Here is a 24,446-nt window from a genome sequence, read left to right as displayed (position 1 = left end):
AGCTCCTCATCATTCTTTCCCCTCACAGCTGATGGGCTGCTGGATGCTGAGCCTGTAAAGATCATTAGATTAATTCGTTTTCTTGCTGTGACTTAATTGTCTCCATTTGTCCTGCGCAGTGCTCGCACTGGGGGTGTGCTTCTCCTTGCCTATATTTAGTTTGATCTCTACAGTGATATTGGAATATATAAATCTGGCTCTTTGTGGCACTGAGATGATTTTTTGTGCAGTCTGGTACTTCGACAGCAGGAATTTTGGGCACTGGGAGGTGCCAGGGGCAGCATCAACCCATCCATGATCCCTCAGGGCCCACAGAGAAGCGGCTTCTCCCTGGGGAGATGGTTGGAAGGGCAAAGAGGAATGATGAGGCACAGGAATGAAAACCAACATGCTGGGGATGCATTAACCAGCCTGGGCTGCAGGGATGGGAGCAGGAGGGAAAGGGGCAGGGGAAGGCAGCAAACTCTGGGGTGCCTCCCTGCAGAGCTGCAGCACACCCCCAAATGAACTTCCCTGTCCCCAAATCAAGGGGAGGCAGGCACTTCCCAAAGCCACCCTGATGATTAGCAGAAAATCTCCCACATTTATTCTGCTGAAGCTGGAACTTTTACCTTCCTCAGGGAAGCAGCAGGAAAATTCCTCTCTGCAAGTGTGGATCCAGAGCTGTCAGGGACAAAAACTCAGTGGAAACTGTCAAAAAATTGTGTTACAGCTCTTTTTGTTTGCAGCTGGGCCTGGCAGAGATGCCCGTGCTGGCTTTTGTACACAAATTGGAGGAATTCCTGCAAAAAATATCCCACCTTGTCATATCTGTGCAGGGACCCCTCTGGGGATGTGGGGGGTGTCACTGATCTGAAGAAAAACCTCAAAAATAGCTGGTTTGGTGCTGTGCAGGTGTGGGAAGTCACCCCAGAGAAGCCACAGCCATGGGGACAGGAACACACACAGGGAAAGGTTTAATTCATTTTATTTGTACATAAAGGAGGCATTTTGGGTTATAGATTAAAAAAAAAAAAGGCAGATAGAAGTTTGAGATAGTGAATGCCTGGACTGAAAACGTGAAGGAATAAAAATTGAGCAGATGGCAGATTTCCATGGCAAACAGAGGTCAGGGCTGTTCTCCCCTCCCTGCAAGGATGGGGGCACAAGGCAGCTCAAGAGACATTTTGTCAGGATGGGAACTGACTGAACAACAACCAGAGTGGGCCAGAATTTACTTCTAATTACAAAAAAAACATTAATTAGCTAATCAGGGAGATGTGGGTGTGCTCCACCAAAGCCAAGGGAGAGCACCCAGTGGCTCCTGATGCAGCAGAACAAGAAAAGTGGGGCCTGAGCCCTGCCTCCCTCTCTGTCAGCAGAGGGATTTAAGAAAAAGCCCAGATTTGGGGCAATGCTGGACCCTGTGGGTGCTCCATGGTGGGGGAGACCCAGTTCCAGCACCTAAATCACGGCTTGGCTTTGCAGGAGGAGTTTGGGAATATGAAAATTGAGCAGAGGCAAAGCAAGGAGCAAACACTGCTCCAAAAGGCATCTGCCAGCAAAGGCACTGCACAGAGCTCTTGGACAACACCACCACACCCAGGGCTGGGAATCTGCTGGGATCTTCAGTGCTTGCAATGCCCTGCCCCACCCCACGGTGATGCAGAGCCTGTCAATGGGCTGCACTTCCCCGTTAGCTCAAACTTAATTAGGGAAAAATAACAGCCATATGGTAATTCCAAACCCAGGCACAACAATGTCTGCCTGTTTGGGTCTGGCATGCTCAAATATTTTCCTACAGCATTAATTTTTAATTCTTGCATCAGACCCGCATAAGCAAACATAAATAGGGTTTTATGCTTTCCATAATCCATCCAGCTTGTGTTTGTTGTTACATACACTGAGCAATCGCTGCCTGCCACTACTTACAGAAGAGCTGATAATAAATATTAGGACACAAACTTACAAGTTAAATGAGATACAGTTAAGTAGTCGATTAAAAGGACACCCATAACCTTAGGTTACAAAAGACTAAGTATTGCTGCTCTAATGTGGAGAGGAGAGGGAGGGGAGGGGAGGGGAGGGGAGGGGAGGGAGGGGAGGAGAGGAGAGGAGAGGAGAGGAGAGGAGAGGAGAGGAGAGGAGAGGAGAGGAGAGGAGAGGAGAGGAGAGGAGAGGAGAGGAGAGGAGAGGAGAGGAGAGGAGAGGAGAGGAGAGGAGAGGAGAGGAGAGGAGAGGAGAGGAGAGGAGAGGAGAGGAGAGGAGAGGAGAGGAGAGGAGAGAGAGGAGAGGAGAGGAGAGGAGAGGAGAGGAGAGGAGAGGAGAGGAGAGGAGAGGAGAGGTCTGGAGTTGTTTGTGGCACAGATCAGGGCTGTGAGTGGGACGAAGGAGGAGAATTAGGCGCAGGGAGCATTATTCAGTGGTGCAGGGAGGTTCCTGCCCTGTGACCCCGCTGCATGGCCCTGCCCCAGCAGGGATGCTCAGGGAGGAGTGCTGGCTCCCGGCTCACACCGGGAGGGAGGGGCTGAGCTCGATGTGGGCTCGCAGGAGAGCAGCGATGTCCCCATGAGCCAGTGACAGCGCCGAGTTCCCGCCCTGCAGGACACAGAGGGGAGACACCACCGCCAGAGTGAATCCCTGCTCCCTCCCCAAGCCTTCCCTCCTCCACTCCTCCCTGCCTTACAGTGAGTCACCATCCCAAACCCCCCTTTGGGCCTCAACCACACCAAACTCAGCCCAGCTGTGCCTCTGCCCGGCCCCAGTGCCCTCCTGCACGTCTCAGATAAAGTTATGGTTTAATTAGAAAATAGTTCCATAATACCAAATGCAGCCCTGTGGCCCAGCAGGAGGAATTTCCACCCACTCCCAGCCCAGCCCCATCCCACACATCCCCATGGAGAGGCTCCATTCTCAGGGAAGAGTTAATTGCTAATTTCTTGGAGCTGAAGCTCTGCTGATTCCACATGCCCAGGATTTCATCCGGGTTATTTTAGGGTTACGCCAATGCTCCTGCCCAGCCTATGGCTGTCACAGCCATCCCATCCACAGCCCAGCAGCACCAAAACCAGGGGGTTTGGTTCAGAAAATGGACTGAAATCAGCACTTCTTCCCTTCCAGCCCACCCCTGGGGGATTGCTGCCTGGAGATCCCAGCTGAGTTTGCCCCTGCCCGCAGTGATGCTGTGGAGCCCCACCTTGTCAGTCAGCGTGACCAGGCAGCCGGGCTGCGCCAGGAGCAGCCGCACGATGTCGGCGTTGCCCTGGCGACAGGCCACCATCAGCGCCGTGCTGCCCTCCTCGTCCTGCAGGTTGACATCGGCCCGGCAGGCCAGCAGGGCCCGCACCATGTCGTCCCTGTCGTGGCTGACCCCCAGCATCAGCGCGGTCTGGCCGCCCTGCAGGGCACAGGACAGGCTGAGCTCCCCCTGCCACAGCCCACCTCCTCCCACAGCCCTGCTGCTCAGACTGCAGCAATAATAATAATAATAATAATAATAATAATAATAATAATAATAATAATAATAATAATAATAATAATAATAATAATAATAATAATAATAATAATAATATCTGATAATATTTACAATAATATAATAATAGTATAATATCGAATTATAATATATAATGGTAAATATATAATATTATAGTATATTTTATATATCATGGTATATATAATAATATATAAAGTATGGTATATATAATAGTATAATATATTGTTATACTATATTATATGTTATAGAATATATTATTATATAATAGTTATAATAATTATTATAACCGTTGTCTAACATATAATTATTATTAGTAAATAATTAATATTACTAAATTATTATTATTATCTGATAATATTTACAATAATATAATAAGAGTATAATATATAACTATTATTTCTATATAATGGTATGTATAATAATATAAAATAATCATATATATAATAGTATAATATATGATTATTATAATTACTATATAATAATTATAATATAATAATAATAATTATTATTATTATTATTGTTGTTGCTGTTGTTGTTGTTGTTGTTGGACATATAGAACAATTGAATAGTTTAGATTGGCAAAGCTCTCTAAGATCACCGAGTCCAACCATTAACCCAGCACTGCCAAGCCCACCACTAACCCACGTCCCATAACCAGGTATCACAACATTGCATGTTATTATTGCATGGTACATACACTATAATCATTCCTATTAATATTGCATCCTATTGGATGTTATTATCAAATCACCCTGGGGCTCCTCAGCAGGTGTTGTGAGAGGCACCTGTTCACTTGTGGAAGGTCCTTGCAGCAGTATGGCCAAACTGCCCTGCTGCCCCCAAATGTGGCTTCCCCAAATCCTCCTGGGCAGTTCATTCAGATCTGGACTAACTTTTGCAGCAGTGTGGGAGCAGAGATGGATGAGGGCACTCTCATCCCTAAACCAAAATGTGTGACTCTGACGAAGCTCACCAGCAAACCTGGGGCTCCCACACCCTAGGGTTCACCCCTCGCTGCTCATTTCTGTTTTTTCCTTCAGAAAAACTTGTTTGCAAAATTTCCAGCCTTTTTTTAGTTTCTCCATTTACCCCAGCTGTCACACCCCTTCCCAGGGAGCTGCTGGGTGGCCACACTCAGATAAAGTTTATTCTGGAACATTTGGGTAGCAGCAACTCCCACCCCATTCCTGCTGCCGAGCCTCAGCCTGGCGCTGCCACGGAAGCTAAGGAACCCAAATTACACCCCCAGCAGTTTCCTGTCACACACCTGGGCAGCTCTCAGGTTGACATCCCCCTCCTTCAGCAGCCTCATCACCACCTCCATGTCCTGGCGGGTCTCGGGGGCCGCCAGCGGCGTCAGCATCACGCCGTGTAGCCAGCACGGTTCTGCAGGTCCAGGCAGCACTTGCCTGCAGGGGATGCATCCAGCCCGTGGTGGATCACCCAGAGGGAACAGGAAGGAAAGAGAGACTCATACAACATGTGACATATTCCCAGAAAAGGAGTTTTTCCATAATGATACAGGACGGGGATTTATCTGTTTTGAATATCCAGGCGCGTGAGCGCAGCACTGAACGGCCCCTGGTGCTACAGTTAATTACAACTGTTGAGGTCAACTCAATTAACTTTGAAGACCACAACAAATAGAAATTAAAGGGGGATAATTAATGCCTCAAGCACATGCTGGTTGGAGCTGTGGGCTGTTTGCTTTGGCTCCAGTGGCAAGGGAGCAGCAGAGAGACGCCCATCACCCAACGGGCTTGGAAAACATCCTGGCCCCGTTTCACTCATTTTTCACTTCAAAGAGCCCATTTCCAGCTCCTCCATGAGGAATGAGCCGTGGCTGAGGGTGAGGGCTCGGGTCCAACCTCACCCTGAGGAAGCAGCTGCCTCAAACCCTTCCCTGCCTCAAACCCTTCCCTCCCCGCGCCTCTGCGGCAACAATCGGGTTATAGACGTGTATGATAATCTGTCATTTCCCAAACATTTCATGGATTGTCTGGCCCATGAGAAAAGGCCAAAGTGCCTCTATTCTCTCAGACCACGAGCACATTTTTGCCCTGTACAGGCTCAGCTGAGATTTTTGTTCTTTCATTGCAACACAAGCTGAAAGTTCAAGAGTTTAACATGGGAGTTTTTCTGCGGTGCTGGGGAGTTTCTTATGCTCTCAGGGGTCTGATCCTCCTGCCCAAGCCATGATGTGGCTTTGGCTGCTGCAAGAAGCTGGGGAGCCACCCCATCCCACCTGGACTGGGGCCATGAGGGACATGCCTTTGGATCCAGCAACCCTGAGCCATCCCAAAGTCAGGCTGCAAAGCCCTCAAGATGTGTGAGGGCGCTGATGAGCCTTCATGGCAGCTGGGACCCCACGACTACATCCATGGGCCCAGAGCCAAGCTACAGGGGAGGATGCTGGTCTTGAGGTCAGCCAGATCTCCTGGATGGACCTCAGCCCTATCCTGGTACTTTGGATGGATCTTGGGCCCCCGTTTTTCTCCTGGCTGGACCGTGATTCCATGTTTGCCTCCTGGATGGGGCCCTTGCACATAGGTGGCTGCTGGTCCTCAGCCCCACCTCTGTCTCACCTCCTTTAGCTCCTGACTGAGCTCCCTGGGAGAACCCTGGCCCTCCCTCAGTGTTTGTCATGTCTGGGACTGTCCATGTCCCCCTGTTCCCCGTGCAGCCATCCCTGTGGCATGAGCCTGTGGCAAGAGCCACTGCCACCCCCTGCCCAGCAGAAGCCCTGGCTGAGCAGAGTGGCCATTCCTACCCGTGTCCAGCAGGAGCTTTGCAACCTGGAAGTTGGAGTGGGACACACTGTAGTGGAGAGCTGTGTTGCCATTCCTGTCAGGCAAGTTGACCACGGTCTCCAGGAGCTGGGGCTGGATGTCCCCCAGTGCCTCCAGGTACGCTGCCACCACCTCCGGCCTGGAAGCCTTGTGGCTGGACACCTGGAACCACTCCTGGGAGATGGAGCCCAGGACAGGCTGCTGCAAACACAAAGTGTCACGGTCACTGTCCCCGCAGAGCGGTGGCTGCCCCAGCTCCTGGCCCCACCCCGGCAGCACTCAGCCTGTGGGTTTGTGATTGCTGCTACAACTTGAGGGGGAAAGGAATTTCCTGTGGCAACTTGGATGAGTAACCAGACAAAGCCTTCATCTTTCCTTTTTTTTTCCCCTCCTCTCTTCCTTTCTTTTTTGGCTGTTGTAAAACTGACTCAGATGTCACCTCACCCCCCTCTCCTCACAAAGCTGTCCAGAGCACAGCCTGCAATGTGCCACAGGGATAATCTCATCCATTAAAACATGAACAGAGAGCATGAACCGTGTCTGAAACGGGACTGGGAAATATCTGTACCAGATGCTGGTTGCTTCTGCTGCTGATTTCTGGGAGGTGTTCACTGAGAAGCTGGCAGGCAGCAAGGAAATCTTCGGAGGGTTTGCATCTAAAGGGAAAAGACTTTTGTAAATCCACCATGGGACAGGAGATATTGAACCAAGTAGGAGAACACGGGCAGATTAGGTTGGAATATGTTCAACACATTTAAGTGTTTAAATTATTGGACACAAGTTGTCCCATTGACTTGACACAGATTTTAGGTACAAAGCCAAGCACTTAAGCAGAGGTTTAAGCCCAGAGTCACAGATTTATGTGGTCAATTTCATCTATAACAAAAATCCTTAAGGTGGGGTAAAAAAAAAAATTATTCCTGAACCTGCAAAGAACTTTACCAAAAAACTTTCCATGAGCGGGGAGAAATGAGCTAACTCACCAGACATGACTCAGTGTAGGGCCTGAATCAATCCCCATTAGATTCTGTAGTAACTCAGAAAATATTTAGCTCTTTAAAGCCTTTTCCCTTTCCTGCAGAGGTCACCACTGCTGTTCCACCAGAAGCCCCAGCCCAGCCCTGCAGTCCTGTGTCCTGTGGCCACCATGGGTCAGTCACCACCCAGTGTCCTGGTTACCTGTGAGCCTGGTGCTGAGAGCAGGGTGCTGCTCCTGCTGATGCCTCCTGCTCATCATCATCATCATCCTCCTCCTCACGCTTCTCCCCTGAGGAAGGCCCTCTGCTTTCCCTTCCATCCTGCTCGGGCTCCACATCCCCGGCTCTGTCCTCGGTCTCGGTGTCGCTGTCCTCACAGCTGGTGTCCTCTTCACTTGACGTTGTCTCGTAGCTATTTGAGGACACCACAGGTTACTCCCTCCTTCCCCAGCCACAGCCACGGGGCCTGACCAAGGCTCATTGCCCCCAGTGGGCCTTGGGTGAAGCCCAGAGTGACAGGCAGCAAGTTAAAAGGTCTGAGCCGCAGCCGAAGTCGGGGTTAGTCTTTGTTTGGCTCGTCAAGCAGCAAGAGTGTGGCAGAAGCAGTTAATGAGCAGCAGGCAAGGTTACTTCAGGGTTTGGAGGGATGTCCATCACACACAGCCCGGGCAGGGCTGAGAGCTGCCTCCCTGCTGGCAGCTGCTGGCACGGTGGCAGGGTGACAGCAGCAGGGCTCCCGTGGCAAGGAGGCATCAGCAGCCTCGAGGAGCACGAGACAAAAGCTGTGTTTGCACAGCTTTTGGGCTGAAGTCTTTTGGGCTGAATCCACCATTCCAGCAGCCCTGATAGAGATCTCTCCTCTGGTTGTCTAAAACCATTAATATTAATAATGTCTTCCACAAAACAGAACGTTCACCCTGATGGACCCCAGAACTTTCCTCAAAGTAACCAAGACTTCTCCAGTCCCTACCAGTTGTACCCATTTGGCAGAGCCCAGCAACTGGGAAGTCAGGGGAGCAGGACGTGAGCAGAAAGCAGCACCCAGGCTGGCACACACAGCTGTCTGCCCAGCCCAGGGACAGTGACACGTGTCCTGCACTCTTCATGGCAGCACACGTTCACCTCAGCAGGAGGTGCTGCCTCTGCTCAGCTCACAGGACAAGGAGTGTTGGATATTGGGACACACCTGGAATGGGGAGCACAACCTAAAGCCTCCTTCACCCCAAGGTAATTCCTTATTTACCAAAAAAGTCTTTTCCCAGGCCCTGCAGCAAGTGCTGTTGGCTTTGCTGGAGCGTGGGGGCAGGTTAGTGGCAGCGTGCTCACCCAGGCAGTGCTGGCCTCCTCCAAAACCCACCAAGGGCAGTGGGAATCTCTTCCCAGGGAATCTTCCCATGGAGCATTCCCACCTTCCCCAGCTGGGTTTGGGATGAAGCCCCAGGAGAAGGGTGTGCAGAGAGTGTCAGTCCCCAGCGCATCCCTGCTGCTCTGAACACTGCACCACCCTTCCTTAACGGGTTACTCACAGGTTATCAGTGCTGCATCAAAGAAGGGAGAAAAGAGGCTCTGTTTCAACTGGCCTTTTAATCAGGAGGGGAAAAGAGGGGGAAAAGAATGACTTCTCCAGCGATACAGAGGACACTCCACGTTAAAAGGCAGCTTTTGTCTTCTGAATGGATGCTTACCCACCATTTACCCCAACAAACTGGAGATTCTTTTTGGTCCCATTGCCTCCTGCATGGAAACCATAACCTTTCTTTTTCATGATGGATTTAAGACTTGTGGTTGGAGAGTTTTCTACCAAAATACAAAAGAATAGATTAATTAAGCAGATGTGCCATAATTAGCAATAATTATTCCCAACCTCTAGCAACAAGCTCCAAATCACAATTGTAAGCATCTTACTTCATCTTATGAGAGTCTTTTGATGTCTTGCAAAACTACAGATGCAGCTGGCCACAACCTGAACCTGCCCTGCCACCTTTAATACAGGTCTCAAACATCTCCAGGTCACTGGGAATATAAAGGAAGTGATTGGGAATTATGTATTTGTCCTACGAATGTAAGTAGATTTTACTGGTTTGGTTTTGGGGGGTTTTTCCCCCCATAGCAATGTATTGGAAAGTTCCTATATAAATCTGCTACAATACTACATGGATGACTTTTTCCATTGGACTTTGAATAGTGTCTATATATTAAGGAATAAGTCACTTATCTATTTGCAAGTCCCTTCCCTCCCTCCCCCAGAGCACAGGCATTGGATTCCCATCTTCATATAAGCTAAAATTATTTTAGATGAAGGTGTGTGAGTGAGGACAGGTTTTTTCCCAGCCTGGCTGCTCAGTTAGTTTGACTGGTTTGGGTTCTGGAGAACTCCACACTGATTTACCCCAGCTGAGCACCAGCCTCATATCCTTGCAAACTGAGATGTGCAATCCGAATAAAAAGAATGTTTATTTGATGGAACAGCCAGCAGTGTGGCAGCTTTTGGAAGCTGATCCTGCATATAAACGAGCCACTGCTTTATGAGCTGCTACATCATTTTGTTTGTTTTTTTCCATGTCAGATCCATAACCTGTACCGTGCAGAGATTTGCCTTTCTCATCATGCTTTGTCGAGACTATTCCTGATCTGACTGACAACAACTGTTCCACCACATCCCCCCTGGTCCACGCTGGAATAAATGGGAAAATATTTGGCCTGGACACATCGAAGCCTGTGCCAATATTATTTACCCAACTGTTGATAGTGCGTGTTGGAATTCTCCTTATCCACAGGGCCTTGTGAGGAGTAGGCAGAGAGCAGGGAGTTCAGGGAATTAACTAATTGGTTCTGGATGGAGCTGAGCTTGGAGGCTGGCTGCTTGATGGCACTGGCCAGCTCGGGGTAGCCGTGCTCCAAGCACAGCCACTGCTCCTGCAGGAGCTCCTGGATCTTTTTCACATATTGGCCAATGGGATCAACAGCCGGGAGCTCCTCGTGGCCAGGGGCCCCTTCCTCCTGCAGCCCTTCCCGAGGTTCATCTTCTCCAAAGCCCGCCTTGCGTTGGGCCACATTGGGGCCGAGGGAGTTCTGGTGGTTCTGGTTGTGGTTCTGGTTGTGGTCGCCGGGATGCTCGTGGATCTGCAGCTGGCTGGGGCAGGGAGCAGGAGGTCCGGCCTCCATGCTGGCCTCACCAGCACGTCCCTCTGCCCGGCCCGCCTCCCGGCGTGGGCGCTCTCTGCCCTGAGGGTGCCACAGCCGATGGACCTGGTGGAGAGTGGGATATTGACGTTGATGCCCTTGTCCTGGGCCTGCCTGAGCCCTGTCACCTGGGAGAGCTCCGTGTTCACCGCGACATCGAGGTGCTGCAAGGCCCCGCTGCCCCACTGCCTCCGCAGCTCAGCCTCTCTGGACTTCTCCTGCCACAGCTGCTCTTCCAGCTCAGCTTTGGAGCTGGCCAGCAGCTTAATGCTCTTCTCCTTCTCCTGGATCTCATGATCCTGCTGCTCCAGCACTGCCCTGACCTGCTCGAGCTCCTCTTTCTTCTTGGCCAGTTGCTCCTCCAGCTCAGCGACCTGCTGCTTCAGCGCCGCGACCCCGCCGGGCTGTCCACGCTCAGGGGCCTGGGGAGCACCGCTCTCCTCGTCCCCTCCAGCCCGGACATTCCTCTCCTCACTTTCCTTCAGCACGTTCAGATCCATCTCGCTCACACTGAGCCCCCTTTCCATAGGGCTCACGCTCTCCTCTGCCAGGCAGAGGACAGCCGGTGCCGCTGCCTCAGCCCTGGCCAGGTCGGAGCCATCGGCGGCATCGCCTTCCTCGGCCCCGCTCTCCACCAGCACCTGCAGCTGCTGGCTCTGCCAGGGGGGCTGCGGGGGCACAGCCCCGCCGGGCTGCCCCACGGAGCCGTCCCGCTCCATCTCCCGCGGCGGGGCTGAGCCGCTGCCCTCCGGGCTGGGGCGGGAGGCGCTTTGGGGGCCGTGGCAGGGCTGCAGAGGGCTCCGGAGGGGCGAGGGTGCCGCCGGGGGGCTCTGACCGGGGGGCAGCGCCTCGGGCATGCTGGAGGCGCGCAGCAGCTGCGGCCGAGCCCTCAGCGCGTCCTGCGGCCGGCCCAGCTCCGCCTGCGGCCAGCCCAGCTCCGCCTGCCGCCGCGCCTCCGCCAGCAGCGCCTTCCTCCGGTAGCTCGGCTCCTCGGCAGCTGCCCCGGCCGGCAGCAGGGCCCGCGGCGGCTCCTCGCCCAGGGATGCCTTTCGCTGAGGGAAGGAGCAGGTGGAGGTCCAGCTCTTGCTGGGAGCGGCGGTGGAGCAGCCGCGGGAGCCGCTCTCGGGCAGGCTGAAGTTTCGGGGCAGGGTGTTGAATTTGGGCTGCTTGGCTCTGCGGTGGATGTGCACCCTCCTGATGGTGTTGCCTTTCTCGATGTCGTCCACGTACTTGAGGAAGTCCAGGTCCAAGTGGAAGCCGTAGGGTGTCTCCAGGGAGTAGGGGAGGCTGCGGGGCTGATCCCTGTCCCCGTCGGGTTTGGGTGGCTGGCCATCTGCTGAAAACACCCCCCCAGAAAAAGAAGAAATTATCGAATTTTGGGAAAAAAAATTGTTTAGAGCAGGAGGGGGATGTTTTTTCTCTTTTCATCTCAGCTTTGGGCAGGCAGCTCATTACCGTGGAGGCTCTTGGTGAAGCTGTGCAGACACACAGTGACACGCACCAAGCTCTGATCTGGCTTTCCAGAGGTGCATCAGGTAATTGTTGCACTGAGGAAGCCAAAAATTTCCTGAAATCATGGCTCTAACTGGCAATTAAGCAAACAGCAGGTTTTGCAGGCAGAGCTACGTGTCTGTGTAGGTACAGAGAGCTGCCTGGTGGATAATAAATCCAGCTCAATAATAGAATGTGGGATCAATCTATGACAATGACATTCTTCAAGGCTTTTGGTTTGGTTCGAACTTTTCAGCGGCATAAGCAGCGCACACCAAGCAGGAAAATCATTGCCTCGCTTCACCTGCAACCACCAGGTCACAAATTATTCCTTGAAAATGACGGCTCTGGGCAGAGGCTGCTGCTCAGAGCCGCAGCCATGCAGAACACGCATCCCAAGGTGACCGGCTCAGCTCCAGAGGCAAACCACCACTAAATGGGTGTCACTGTGTCTGCCCACCCAGCCAGCACAGGCAAACAACTGCTCTCCACCAGTCTCCCACCTTAACACAGCCATCTCCAGCCTGCAAACATTCACAGCCCCCAGACTTCCACCTTGAGGGTTAAGAGTTAAATTTCTGCACTTTCCTTTATGCAGCCAGTCCCTGAAATCTCAGTGGTTTGGGCTGCTCTGCACCTCTGAGCACACGAGTTGGGCTCAGTGAGGAGGAGGAGGAGGCACCAGGGCCCATGGCTGACCCCTTTGTCTCTATCCTGGAGATAGCTGGAGAGGACCAGGACAATTGAGAACAGATTTTGGTGCTGCTCAGCACAGAGCATCACTGAGATGCTGCCTGGGTCGGGAGCAGCACGTGGGAGTCAGAGGAAGGACAGAGGGAAGACACCACTGGGGTCATCCCAGGCACAGGAGCACAGCTGGAGGGTGGGAGCAGGGATCTGTCACAGAGCATGTGAGGACAAATATGTGCTGATCTAGACCTGGCACCTGCTTTGCTGTGGTTTTTAAGAAATCTGCATAATAATGAATGATGGATTTTACACCTCTTGGCCCCACATCTACAGAACAGGTTATTTACAGCATTTCTGGTAAGGAAATTACTCCATGACTTGGTTGGGGTTTTTTTTTCAAGGAATACATTAACAAATAAACACCCTGTGGGCTCCATACCTTCTGTCTTCTCCATGGTGGGGTCTTAACTGGGCTGTCACTTAAGCATCTTCTGAAAAGGGCTGAGGAGTCGCTTCACCCTTGGAAAAAAGAAATGGATACTTCTAATTTAATAAAATAACACACTCAGCCATGTGAACTTCATCTCTCCTTAAAGCCTTACAAGCCTTCAAAGGCCACCCCCCTCCCACTTCCCATCTTCTGCAGCCCAGTGTGTCCAAGGCTTTGAAGCTGCTAAAATCAATAGCTCCTTTTCCAGAGGCAACAACTTGTGCTTGACAGACACATCCCAGGGAGCTGGTCCTTGTAAAACATCCCCTGCATTACAGAGGGTTTGACTGCCAGCAAGGACAGACAGACATTTGGGATGGCTTGAGATCGATGGCACAGGCTCCTGTGAGCTGGAGATATCCAACTTGATAAAAGCTCCCTGACAACAGGGATATAAACTATACACAGAAATGACTGGTTTGCCTTTATTTTAAAATCCATAACAAGCAAAGATTCAAAATTTATGTTGAATCTCGCTCAAGTGACAGCCATTACTTCAGAGCATGTCCCTACTGCTAAAAAGAACGTTCACCAAATTGCACTGGACCACAGACAAATTGCTTTCAGCTCAGGGAACAACTTCAGGTGGAGATCTACCACAGCCAACACTGAGATCTTCACATCATTTCTAGGCTGTGCTACCAGAAATGGTAACACATTTCCAGCTCCTTCCCATCACATGGACACAGATGAGACCCTCCTGGAGCACAAGGAATTAAGGCTGGGAATGACCAAGAAAGGTCCTGGGTGAAACTTCTCACCTCCAGATCCTTTAGAAAGGCCCAGGGAGGAGGCAGGGAAGGGTGAAGGAGGTTGGGGCAGTTGGACATCACAGCAGGAGGCTCCCTGGCTTGTGTGAGAGGGACAGCAACGCTCCAAGTAAGAAGGTCTGGTTTCAATTTCTGCTACAGAGGATGACGTGGGAGTTTCCTGAACAGTAGGTTGTTTGTTTATGATTCTCCTTACAGTATCTGGTTTGGTTCCTGGCCAGAGACGGCCCCACAGCTGCTTGGAAGTCCATCCCTGTTCCTCCAGTGCATCCCTGAGCTATGCAACACCCTCAGGGCAGGACCAGCAGCACAAAGCCTGTGCTGAGCCAGCCCCAGCTCACACCCATCTCATGGACCAAAACACCAGAGTCTGAACTCATTTTCTGCGTGCAGAGCTTTGCCTCAGTGAGGGCTTTAGCACTGACCACAGTTCCAGAGCTCCCCAGGAAGGGGCTCCAGCTGACCCTTACCACAGACAGCTAAAAAATGAAGTCAAATCCTGCTGTATTGTTACTACAGGACATTGCCACATCCCTGGAAGTGTCCAAGGCCAGCATGGACAGGGCTCTGAGCACCCTGGGATGGTGGGAGGTGTCCCTGCCCATGGAATGAGATGATCTTCAAGGTCCCTTCCAACCCAAGCCATTCTATGATTCTACAATGAATACTTTGAAAGATCAAAACCTTTTAAAGAAACAATCAGTTGTCAATCCCATGGGCATGTTTGTGGTCAATGTAGAGCCTTGATGGGAAGCCAGGAAGGTGCCAGCCCAAGGAGAACATCAAAGCTCTCCAAAGCTCCAGCAGGGTCACACTGATGCCCACCCAGCACCTTGTGAGCTCCTGGAAAGCTCCTCAAGTGTTCTCCAATAAACCACACTCCTTCTACAAAGCACAACTCCTTCTGTCTCCTCCTGCCAGAGAACAGCACGTGCCAAAACAAACACCAACCTCTTTCTCAAATGTTGTTTCTTCCCCTTAATTTTCCGACTGCAGCCAATTCCAGCCCGACCAGCTACACTCCACTCTTCTAGGTCATTTATTCAGAAGGAGGGGGGAAAAGCCAGTGAATAGGATGGGTTTTAATATCTAGATAATTGCATTTGGATCATTTATGAGCTGGCTGGGTCCCAGCTCTGCAGCCCAAATTGATACTACGACTACTCTCCTTTGACCAATCTACTTCAAAATCGCCTCGTAAAAGGATGCTGAATGTCCCCAACCAGCTTGCTGATGTTCTCCTGCCCCCTCCGGGGCAGCTCAGGCATAGAGAAGATGGCTTAGAGCCAAAAATGTGCCTCTTTGGACCCCACAGCTGCTCTCCCATGCCTGTCCCCAAGAAAAATGAAATTAAAATATAAAAAGTCATCTGCCAGAAGTAGCGGACCCCTACACCCAGGGTCCATAATTTGAGGCAGGGTAACAGTTTTAGGTGCCTCTCCATCATGCTAAAACCTGTTAGCCTGACCCTCTGCCAGGTTCTGTACTTGCTGAGTTTTCTCTGTTAAATGAAATTGAAGAACATTTCTTTTTCTCCCCATGCATCGCTGATTCTTACCTTTGCTACACAGTGGGGAGGATTAATCCAGATTGGAATTAGGCTGTTTTCTCAAGGCAGGAATAAATGCATACAGAAATGGAAACGGAGAAGCCAAATATGTGAGAAGGCAACAGCACAGAGCGAAGTGGTTTTATTCCCGGGGGCAGGGACAATGCACTGTCTTTTTAACCAGCCTGGACTCAAGCACTGGCTCCTTACACTCACATTTAACCCCTCTCTCACTCCATCCCACTTGCCAGGCAAAGTGAGCAGCTCCCCCATCCACCCCAGCCAGCAGAAAGGAGAGCACCACGACACCCCCAAACATTTAAATTACAAATTAACTCAACCACATACCACAAATACCCACAAAATCCATTCTCCCTGAGTGTCTTGCTAGTAATTTTAACTGGGAAAGAGTTAACCCTGAGCCTATAAACAACAAGATAACCCACCAGCACGTTAGCACAGTCTCTTTAGCTGTAACACAACACGATCTGAGCTCTGCCTGTCTGTTCTCCTGCACTGCAGCAGCGGCTCCAGCACTTCGTGGTGAAAGGAAAAACTGGTTAGCAAAGCATTTTGTCAGGTTACCTGCTCAGGCTGGCACCCACAAACCCCCCGGGGAGCAGCAGCTCTCGCCTCCCTCCAGAGCATCTTCTCCCGTGCCAGAGGCGGCAGCGAAGGGCTCGGAGCAGCGAGCGTGGCTGGACCCCAGCCTGCTCCAGCAGCTACAAACTTGGTCAGCTGAGCTGTGACCTTGCTCAGAAAGCAAATACAAGTTTAAACCAAGAAGCACAAAAGAGGGATTGATTTTCCAGCAGAGCAGCCCACGGCTCTCGGATGACCTTTGCGAGGACAGTTCAATCCCGGCGCACAAAACGAGTTACTTTTCCACGGAATAGTTCTTTTTCCCAGAAAACACAGAGCACCAAGCGCTGCCCGGGCTGTCGAGGGGGGGTGCTGCCTTATCAGGGCTGATAACTGAAGAGAGAGTCAATAATTAACGGCGGCGTTGCTGCTGTACCTGATGCTGCGGCTGCAGCCCTCCGCATGCTGCACCTCCGGGCTGGAGCATTAGCAATTCCAGGAGCGCCTCTCCCGAGGAAACGCAGCCGCGACTCGCTGGCGGCAGCCTGGGGGGAGCTGCAGGAGGGCTCCGTGTCCCCAGATCCTCCGGCAGAGCCGCGCTCCCACGTGCGGAGCAGGCACAGCCCCCTGTCCCCTGTCGCCGTGTCCATCCATCCGCAGCGCCCCGGGAGATGCCGCACGGGATGGGCGGCGCGGGCAGGGGGTGTCCCGGTGTCCCAGAGGGGGACAGTGGCACTCTCCATATCAAACTCTCCAGCCCTCGGCTCTGGAGTTATCCATCGGAATTTCCAGCTGGCAGGGGTCAGCTGGCAGAGCAGACACTGGCACAGGCTGCCCGGAGAAGCCGTGGCTACCCCTGGATCCCTAGAAGTGGCCAAAGCCAGGTTGGATGGGGCATGGAGCAGCCTGGGATAGTGGAAGGGGTCCTTGCCCATGGCAAGGGGTGGAACGAGATTTAAGGGCTTTAAGGTCCCTCCCAACCCAAACCAGTCTGGGATTCTGTGATTTTGGGCAGGGTGGCTCAGTGATGGGCAGAGTGCCTGTCCCAAGCCTGTCCTGAGCTCCTGCATTGGCATTCCCCTCGGGCATCCTGGATTGCTGCCCCTCCAGGCTGGCAGCAGGGACAAATCCCTCAGTCTCTGCCCTGAACTCGCAACAGCCTCATGCTTGCAAAGGCCGAGGGCTTCAGGGCGGCAAAACTCTTCCAGGGCTGGGAAAGAAAGTTCTGGGAAGTGGAGGCATCCCCTGGGAGCTGGGGGCTCTGCTGGGGGCTCTCACCAGGGACTCCCATCACAGAGCAGCGCCAGCACCTTTCCCATGGCTGAACGAGCAGCACAGCCCGAATCTCATGCTGGGGAGGAAAACCACATCTTGTGGCTGTGCGAGAGCAGAGCTGCTGGCGCTGCTCCAGCTCCCTGCACCCCCCGGACGGGACTTTAACACATTAACTTTGAAGAAAAGCAGACAAGTTTTGCCTTTGCAGGAAGCAGAGTATCTGGAGGCACAGAGAGCCAGCAGTGTTTGTCCTTTTGCCAGCCCTCCCCGAGGCACGGATGGGTTAAACTTCCTACCCGAGGAATGAGGAATCATTGAAATTCCGCCTTTCCCAAACTCTGCCTTTCCCAAACTCTGCCTTTCCCACGCGGCTCCGTCCCACACCGCGCGGGGCCGTGGCTTTCTGCTTTCACAAGCAATTACTGAGCCTGAGCTTCCAAACCAACTCCAGGGCACGCTGGCTCCTTTTTCCTTTTCTGCTGAATTCCTCTGCTTTAGTTACGCTCATGTGTCTCTTCTGAGCCGCTTGTGTTCTCCAGGCAAAGCAGCACACGGGATAAACACACGTATTTCTATATGATGCTGATTTTAAAGGCATTCTGAGACAATTGTTGGGTTTTCCCACTGGACAGACCTAGCAGGAAGCTTTAATTTGGAGCATTTCCTCATTGCAATTACCCACATACGAGCTACAGTTGTTCCCACATTTAATCCCTCCGGAACTGAAGAAGTCTGTGACCCCTTAAATAAGCTTTTAATCGGGAGCTACAGAGGGAAGGAGTCAAAACACGCAAATTAATTAATTATGGGCTGGTGCTTGATGGATTTACATCCAGCCTCTGATAGCTTTGCCCAAGGGGGTTGCTGCAGGATGGGAAGTGGGGAAGGGGCTCACCAAGATTGTCCCCCAAGCATGAGAACTGAGGTCATGGCCTGAAAGTGCTGCTGCTGCTTCACATCAGGCACTGAGCTGCCGGGGGGTTTGGTCTGCTCCCATGGATGAGAGGAACCAGACGGCTCTGAAGTGGCTCAAGAGCCATCCCATCCACCCCCCTGGCCACCACGGCTGCCTCCCTGGATGCTGGCAGGGCTGCTGCCCTCCCCTCCCCACAGAGAACCCCTGTGGGATGGCAGGTTTGGGCTTCACCCCCTCTCCTCTCCACCATGGGTCCATTCAGGTTGGAAGGGACAACTGAGATCATCCAGGGCCACCTCCCTGCTCCAGCAGGGTCATCCCAAAGCACCCAACTCAGGAGTGTGTCCAGAGGGGTCTGGAATATCCCCAGTGAGAGAGACTCCATAGCCTCTCTGGACAACCTGCCCAGGGAAGAAGTTCTGCCTCACGTTCAGGTGGAAATTCCCGGGCATAATTTTCTGCCCATTCCTCCTGTCCCACTGCTGGGCACCACTGAGCAGAGCCTGGTCCATCCTTGTCCATCTGACACCTCCCTTTGGATACCTATATCCATGGATGGGGTCCCTTCTCAGTCATCTCTTCTTGAGACTGACCAGGCCCAGCTCTCTGAGCCTTTCCTGGGCACGGAGAGATGCTCCAGGCCCTTCCTCATCTCCACAGCCTCCACTCCAGGAGCTCCATGTCCCTCTCGTCCTGAGGAGCCCAGAGCTGGACACAGCACTCCAGATGTGCCTCACAGGGCTGAGCGGAGGGGCAGGATCACCCCAGGGTGACCCACAGACAGAGCTGGCCCTCGGCACCCAAAGGGTTACACCCAAACCTGCTCCATCCAGGCGGTCTGGATTGCACAACAACCCCGGCTGCAAATGGACATACCAGGAATAAAAATGGCCTCTCGGGGAATATTTGTTGTAGGGATTTTTCAATTCTGTTTTCACTGCAAAGGAAGAAAAATAAGCCACTTCCAGTCTGCTGGGGACCTGCACACGGGTGGGATCTCTGCTGTGATCCTCTGCCCGCTGGCACAGCCACGGGAAGGAGTTTCCCTCCAGGAGAAAAAAAAAAAAAAGAAGTTTGAAAACTTTGTGGGATTAAATAAATACCTAGTTAAATAAAAGCAGTTTAAAGTCCTGGTTTGCACTGCAAGGAGTTGTCAGGAGATTTCCCAAAGTGAGAGCAAACAGGGTTGCTGCTGGGTGAGATCTGAATCCTGGGAGCCCACCAGCCACCTTCCCACATGTGTCAGGCATCACAAAATCACCGCTGCCAGTGGTCCTGTGCCCCACAGCATCCCTTGGAACAGCAGCTTGAGGGGGCAGAAGGCAGCTGAGCTGACCCAGAATTAAAGTGGGGAGACCAGACAATGGCTGAGGCACTGCTACAAACCCAGCAGCACCCAGGAGGGAAAGTTCCCAAGCTGGATCCATCCCAGCCTGCAGCCACACCACACGTGCCGGGCAGGCTTCCCTCTGTGCTGAGGCACAGCAGGACTGGATTTAGGATGCAAAACCTGTTACTTATGGGAAGAGCCTTCATCCTGGGGCCAGTAACATGGCTGATGACAACAGGACCTTATTGCACCCCAAGAGGAACTTTCCTTGGCTGCTGCCTGCCCGGGGCATCTCCAGAGCAGAGCTGGGAGCTGGAAGCAATTTGGGAGTGCTGGAGAGGGACGAGCTCTCCCTGCAACCCATCAGCTCGTGGCTGATGATGGAGAGGTCCAGGCTGGCCTCCCACCCCCTCTGCACAAAAAGCAGGGAGGAGGAGCTGGGGCTGGAGCTGGGGGCTGTGCACATGGAAAACATCCTGGAGGCGTGTGGGGCCTCCCCGGGCTCTGAACCAGAGGGTTCACAAGGAAGCTGAATAATGAACCCTGCACCACTCCATAAAGGAGGGGATCCCTTTCAGCAGCCCCCGGGTGTGCAACCCTTGGTACTTAACCAGCCTTTTCAGGCCCCTTTCCTTCCCAGTGTCTGTAATAAAGCTGTGTGGATTCTGATTTTATTAAAGCTGCTCGTTGCTGTCTAATAAATGTTATGAGCTTCCTGCCAGCATTTCCATTAGAGACGGGTCAGACCTGGAGGTATCAGATATCCAAACTCTCTCCCTCTTTTCTGGCTTACCAGGAGGGGAAAACGATCACATTCACCCCCTCCTCTGATAACCTCTTTTCTGACTGACCTTCAGCTCATTCCAGCCACAGACTCACAAAAGCTTTGGTCAATTCTTCTGATTTTATCCCGTGCCTTGAAAACTGTGGTGTTTTCCCTAAAGTCTTCTTTCCCAGAGCCAGGTGAGCACAAAAAATGCACCCAAAGCCCTGAAACAAAAGTGCTCCACAGTCAGAAGGCAGACAAAAATCTGAGGTGCCTCATTTCTAACGTTTACTCTTCTCTTTGCCTGAATCCCACAAGTTTTGAGGGAAAACAATGAAACCCTGCTATGGCTTCTGCTCTGTCCCTCCTTGACCTTGGGACAAGTCAAGCTTTGCTGCCACTGTTACTGAGTAACTCCCACGTGGTCAAAGTGGGAAATTTTAGGTGCTTTTAGGAAAACCCTGTTGTCTGCATTTCTCTCCTCCTCCCTGGGCAACCACTGCAATCCCCCATGGAGCCACGGAGCCATCTCCCATCGATTTCTGACCCCAGCCAACGAGACTCGCATTGATCACACTCCTGACAAGTTCAAAACCCTCTTCACACTGGAACATTTCTTTTTCAGGCCACCTGAAACCACTCTCCTCACTGACTGGGGCTGCAGAGAGGGAGGATGTGCCACCTTCCTCCTCTGCTGGTAATTTCTGTGTGGATAAGGGGAGCTGGGAGCCCTGGGGCAGCATTTCCCACCTCTCACCCATTTAGGAAATGGGGATTTTCCTCCAGGTTTTTGACCTAGCCTCAGCCACATATTCCTGGTGTAGTTTCAGCTTTCTCACACCACATTCCACCCTGATGGGCAGAGGAACCAGCTGCAGAGATGAATTTGAGATATTCTCACTTTGAAGATGGAGACTTCTGTGTCTGGGTAGGTTTTTCACCATATTTCACATTTCTGACTACATCAAATTGTCCATTTGGGCAGCATATTATCTTAATAATGACACCACCTTATTTTCCAAGTGCCGTTTAAACCCTGGGATGGGCAGGACTCGAGGCTTCCCAAAACATGAATTCCCCTGAGGTTTAAAATAAACAGGGTTGAAGCAGGAGCTCCCTGCAGCCAGTTCCTCCCCACTGCTCTCCCCTGGCATTGTCACTGTGAGGATTTCTTCCCCAAGCCATGGGCTCCTTCACACCCCTGGAGCTGGGCTCAGGGTTTTATTGACCAGAATCTGCATCCTGCTGCTCTGGAGCCAGGCAAAGTCACATAACCCCTGGCAAGTGGGGCACCAAATGGAAAATACAATAACTTTCCCTATTGACTTTTTGTCCCTCATCAATGGGGCCATGCTCATCCCAGTGGCTGCCCCCAAAGCTTCCTTAAAAAGACCCAAGATTTGATGAGTTGGGCTGCAATGCACAGCAATGAAAATGCGACTTTTAAAATATTTGGCAGCTGTAAAACCACCAAGGGAGGGACCTGAATTGGCACTGAGCTGGTGAATGTGCCTGTGTTCATCCAGCAGCTGTGTCCCAGGATCTCAACACCGCTCCTGATTCAAGGAATGCTTTGACAGCTAACCTCTCCCTCCCAAAACATTCCCATTGCAGAGGTTCTCTGATGGGAAGCAATGTCATATTCCTGCTTGGTGACAAAGAAATATGTGGGAATGGGACAGACCCAGCACTGCATGAGGGAATGATACCTGGAAGACAAAACCTTCCTCACACCAGGACTTTCTGGAGAGGAGCAGGATTTGACCAGGGCTTTCCTATTCCCAGGGAACTGCACCACGAGTGTGACAGAGCCCACAGCAGCAACAGGCTCCCTGACACCTCATCTTCCAGCTCCAGGGCTGTTTTAATGAATCCATTCATTGATCCCTCCTCAACCACAGATTCCCCAGCCAGGTCCCTGCTCATCAGGCTGTCATTTCAGCAGATATATTTATTTTTTAAATCTTACAACCAAAGCGACAAATAACGAATGATTAACATGAGGTTACAGGTTTCCCCTCCTCCCTTGCCATCTCAGGTATCATTGAAGAGATCAGCTTTTCCCATTTAGCCCATCCAAAATCAAACACAAACCACCTGGAAGACTGCAAAACATGTCCAAAAGCAAATGCTGATTTTTGTTCACATTACTGTGGTTGCTACCCTTGCCCCACATGAGCAACGCTTTTGGGTGTTCACCAATTTCATTTGGGCAACACAGCTGAAATATTTAATATCCTGGGTGGCTCTGGACAAGGGAAGCCCTTCCTGCTGGTGTCACACCCCAGAGCTGCCAAGAAAATGAGTTATCCCTGAAGAGTCCAGACCCACTCCCACCCCTGCACGGTGAACATCGCATCCAGAGCATCCAAACCACCACTTCCTCCATCCTGAACTCACGTGAACTTCCAGCTGACATTACCCAGCCCACGTTCTGCTTCCTCATGGACCACCCAGCTCCTTCTCCAGCTCAGTGATGTGCGCCCACCGCAGCAGCTCCTGATTTCTCCGGGAGCACAGCCCGAGCTCTCAGGCCGGCTGCAATCAGCAGCCACTGGGAGCAAGCTGCACTTGAGGAAAGAGCAAGAGCACAGGAGGAAAGTTGTCCGGGGCACGGCTGCTCGCGGCAGAGCTGGGCTGCTCACAATGCCCTGGCAGCGAGCACGGCCGCGGAACGGCGATGCTGCCTGCGGGAGAGCGCTGCCCGGCCCTCCTGCCCCTCCGGGACACTGGGAACCCGGGCACAGCCCCGGCCAGAGCCAGAAATGAGTTTCGGTGCCAGGAGCTGCTCGGTCCGGGCGGCTGGAACGCGGGCAAGGAAACGGGGAGAGGCTGCGGGCAGCGGGGGGAGACCTCGCTCAGCCCGGAGGCTGGGCTGGGGCTTGGCTGAGCCACATCTTCGAGGCTAGGCAGGGTTTTATGGCTCGGCTTTGAGGCTAAACACAGCTCTGGGGACTTGCACTGCAGTGCCCAGGGCCTGGGAGCCCTTCCCAGCCCTCACACGGTGACCTCTGGGGGTCCCAGCAGGGCTCGGAGCTTTCCTGCCCTCTCCCAGCTGCCCAGCCACGCTCAGTGCCCCCATCCCGGAGCCAGGCGTGCTCTGGAAACGCTCCCGTCCCGAGTGAGCCACGGCTGATGCTGCCCTGGGCAGCCACGCCAGGGGCCAAGAGCCCTGAGCACCCTTGGAGCACCCCCCGAACACCCCCGGAGCACCCTCGGAGCAGACCTAAGAGCGCTCTGGGAGCATCCCTGGAGCAGACTCAAAAGCACCCTTGGAGCACCCTCCAAAGCGCTCCCACACATTCCCTGAGCACCCTGGAGCATCCCTGAGCACTTCCCAAACACCCCTCTGACCATCCTCCAGCGCACCCCAGGAGCACCCTCCGAGACACCCCCAGCGCACCCCCCGGGCAGCCCCGGGCACGGAGCCCGCACCGCAGCACCCCGGGCACGGAGCCCGAGCCGGTGCCCGCTGTCCCGCCCGGCGCGGCCGTACCTGCCCGGGCAGAGCCAGCGCGGCGCTCCCGCTGCCTCCTCCGGGAGGGACCCGAGGCGGGCCCGGGGGCGGGGCGGGACCCGGTGCCCTCCCCCGGGCAGCGGGGCCGGGGGCGGCCCGAATGGGCTGCAGGCGGGACAGCGGGAGCCGGGGGGAGCGCCTGCTGTGGGAGGCCGCTTTTTGGATATTTTTTTTTTTTTTTAACTTTCCCTCATGCCCGCTGTATTCGGCTGAACGCTTTATTTATACTTTTTAGCTCATCCTGTTTGCACAGATGCGGATCAAGAGCGGTGGGAAGGAAGGGAAATCTGCGGGGATGGCTCGGGATGCAGAAGTTGAAATGTTTTTGCACCAGCTGTTCTCTGGCTCGGCCCTTCAGCCCCGCCCGGTTCACTTCGGGCCCTTGTTCCTCAATGCAATCACATGGAAAATGCAAAGAAAAGGGAATTTGGGTTTTAGTCTTTGAGCTTCCCCATGTGCCCAATCCCATGTGCTCATCCAGCTGCACCAAGTGAGGACAGGCAGAAATCAGTTTAGTGATGCCAAATAATTCCTTCAGCACTAGGTAAAGCTTTTGATTTTCCTTGTCTTAGAGACGGGGGCAAATCCCAGCCCTGCTCCAGCTGTGGCAGAGCGTGGGAGAGCAGCAGCTCCAGGGAAGCTGGGGCAG

The 24,446-nt window shown here is 52.8% G+C and overlaps 1 protein-coding gene across 1 annotated transcript; it reads right to left on the bottom strand.

The window, feature by feature from the left end:
- Nucleotides 1-2,264: 2,264 nt before the first annotated feature.
- KANK4 (KN motif and ankyrin repeat domains 4) lies at nt 2,265-23,862 on the bottom strand. The gene is given in 12 exon segments (XM_030953757.1): nt 2,265-2,577; nt 3,176-3,376; nt 4,740-4,840; nt 4,843-4,881; nt 6,243-6,462; nt 6,830-6,917; nt 7,441-7,650; nt 8,924-9,035; nt 9,974-10,442; nt 10,445-11,757; nt 13,042-13,121; nt 23,777-23,862. Coding segments are annotated over 11 exon segments (2,859 nt in total). The 5' UTR covers nt 13,058-13,121; nt 23,777-23,862; the 3' UTR covers nt 2,265-2,487.
- Between the last annotated feature and the right edge of the window lie 584 nt (nt 23,863-24,446).

Source organism: Camarhynchus parvulus, chromosome 8, assembly GCF_901933205.1.
Source record: "Camarhynchus parvulus chromosome 8, STF_HiC, whole genome shotgun sequence".
Taxonomy (NCBI): Eukaryota; Metazoa; Chordata; class Aves; order Passeriformes; family Thraupidae; genus Camarhynchus; species Camarhynchus parvulus.
This window is presented reverse-complemented; position numbering and strand designations above follow the sequence as displayed.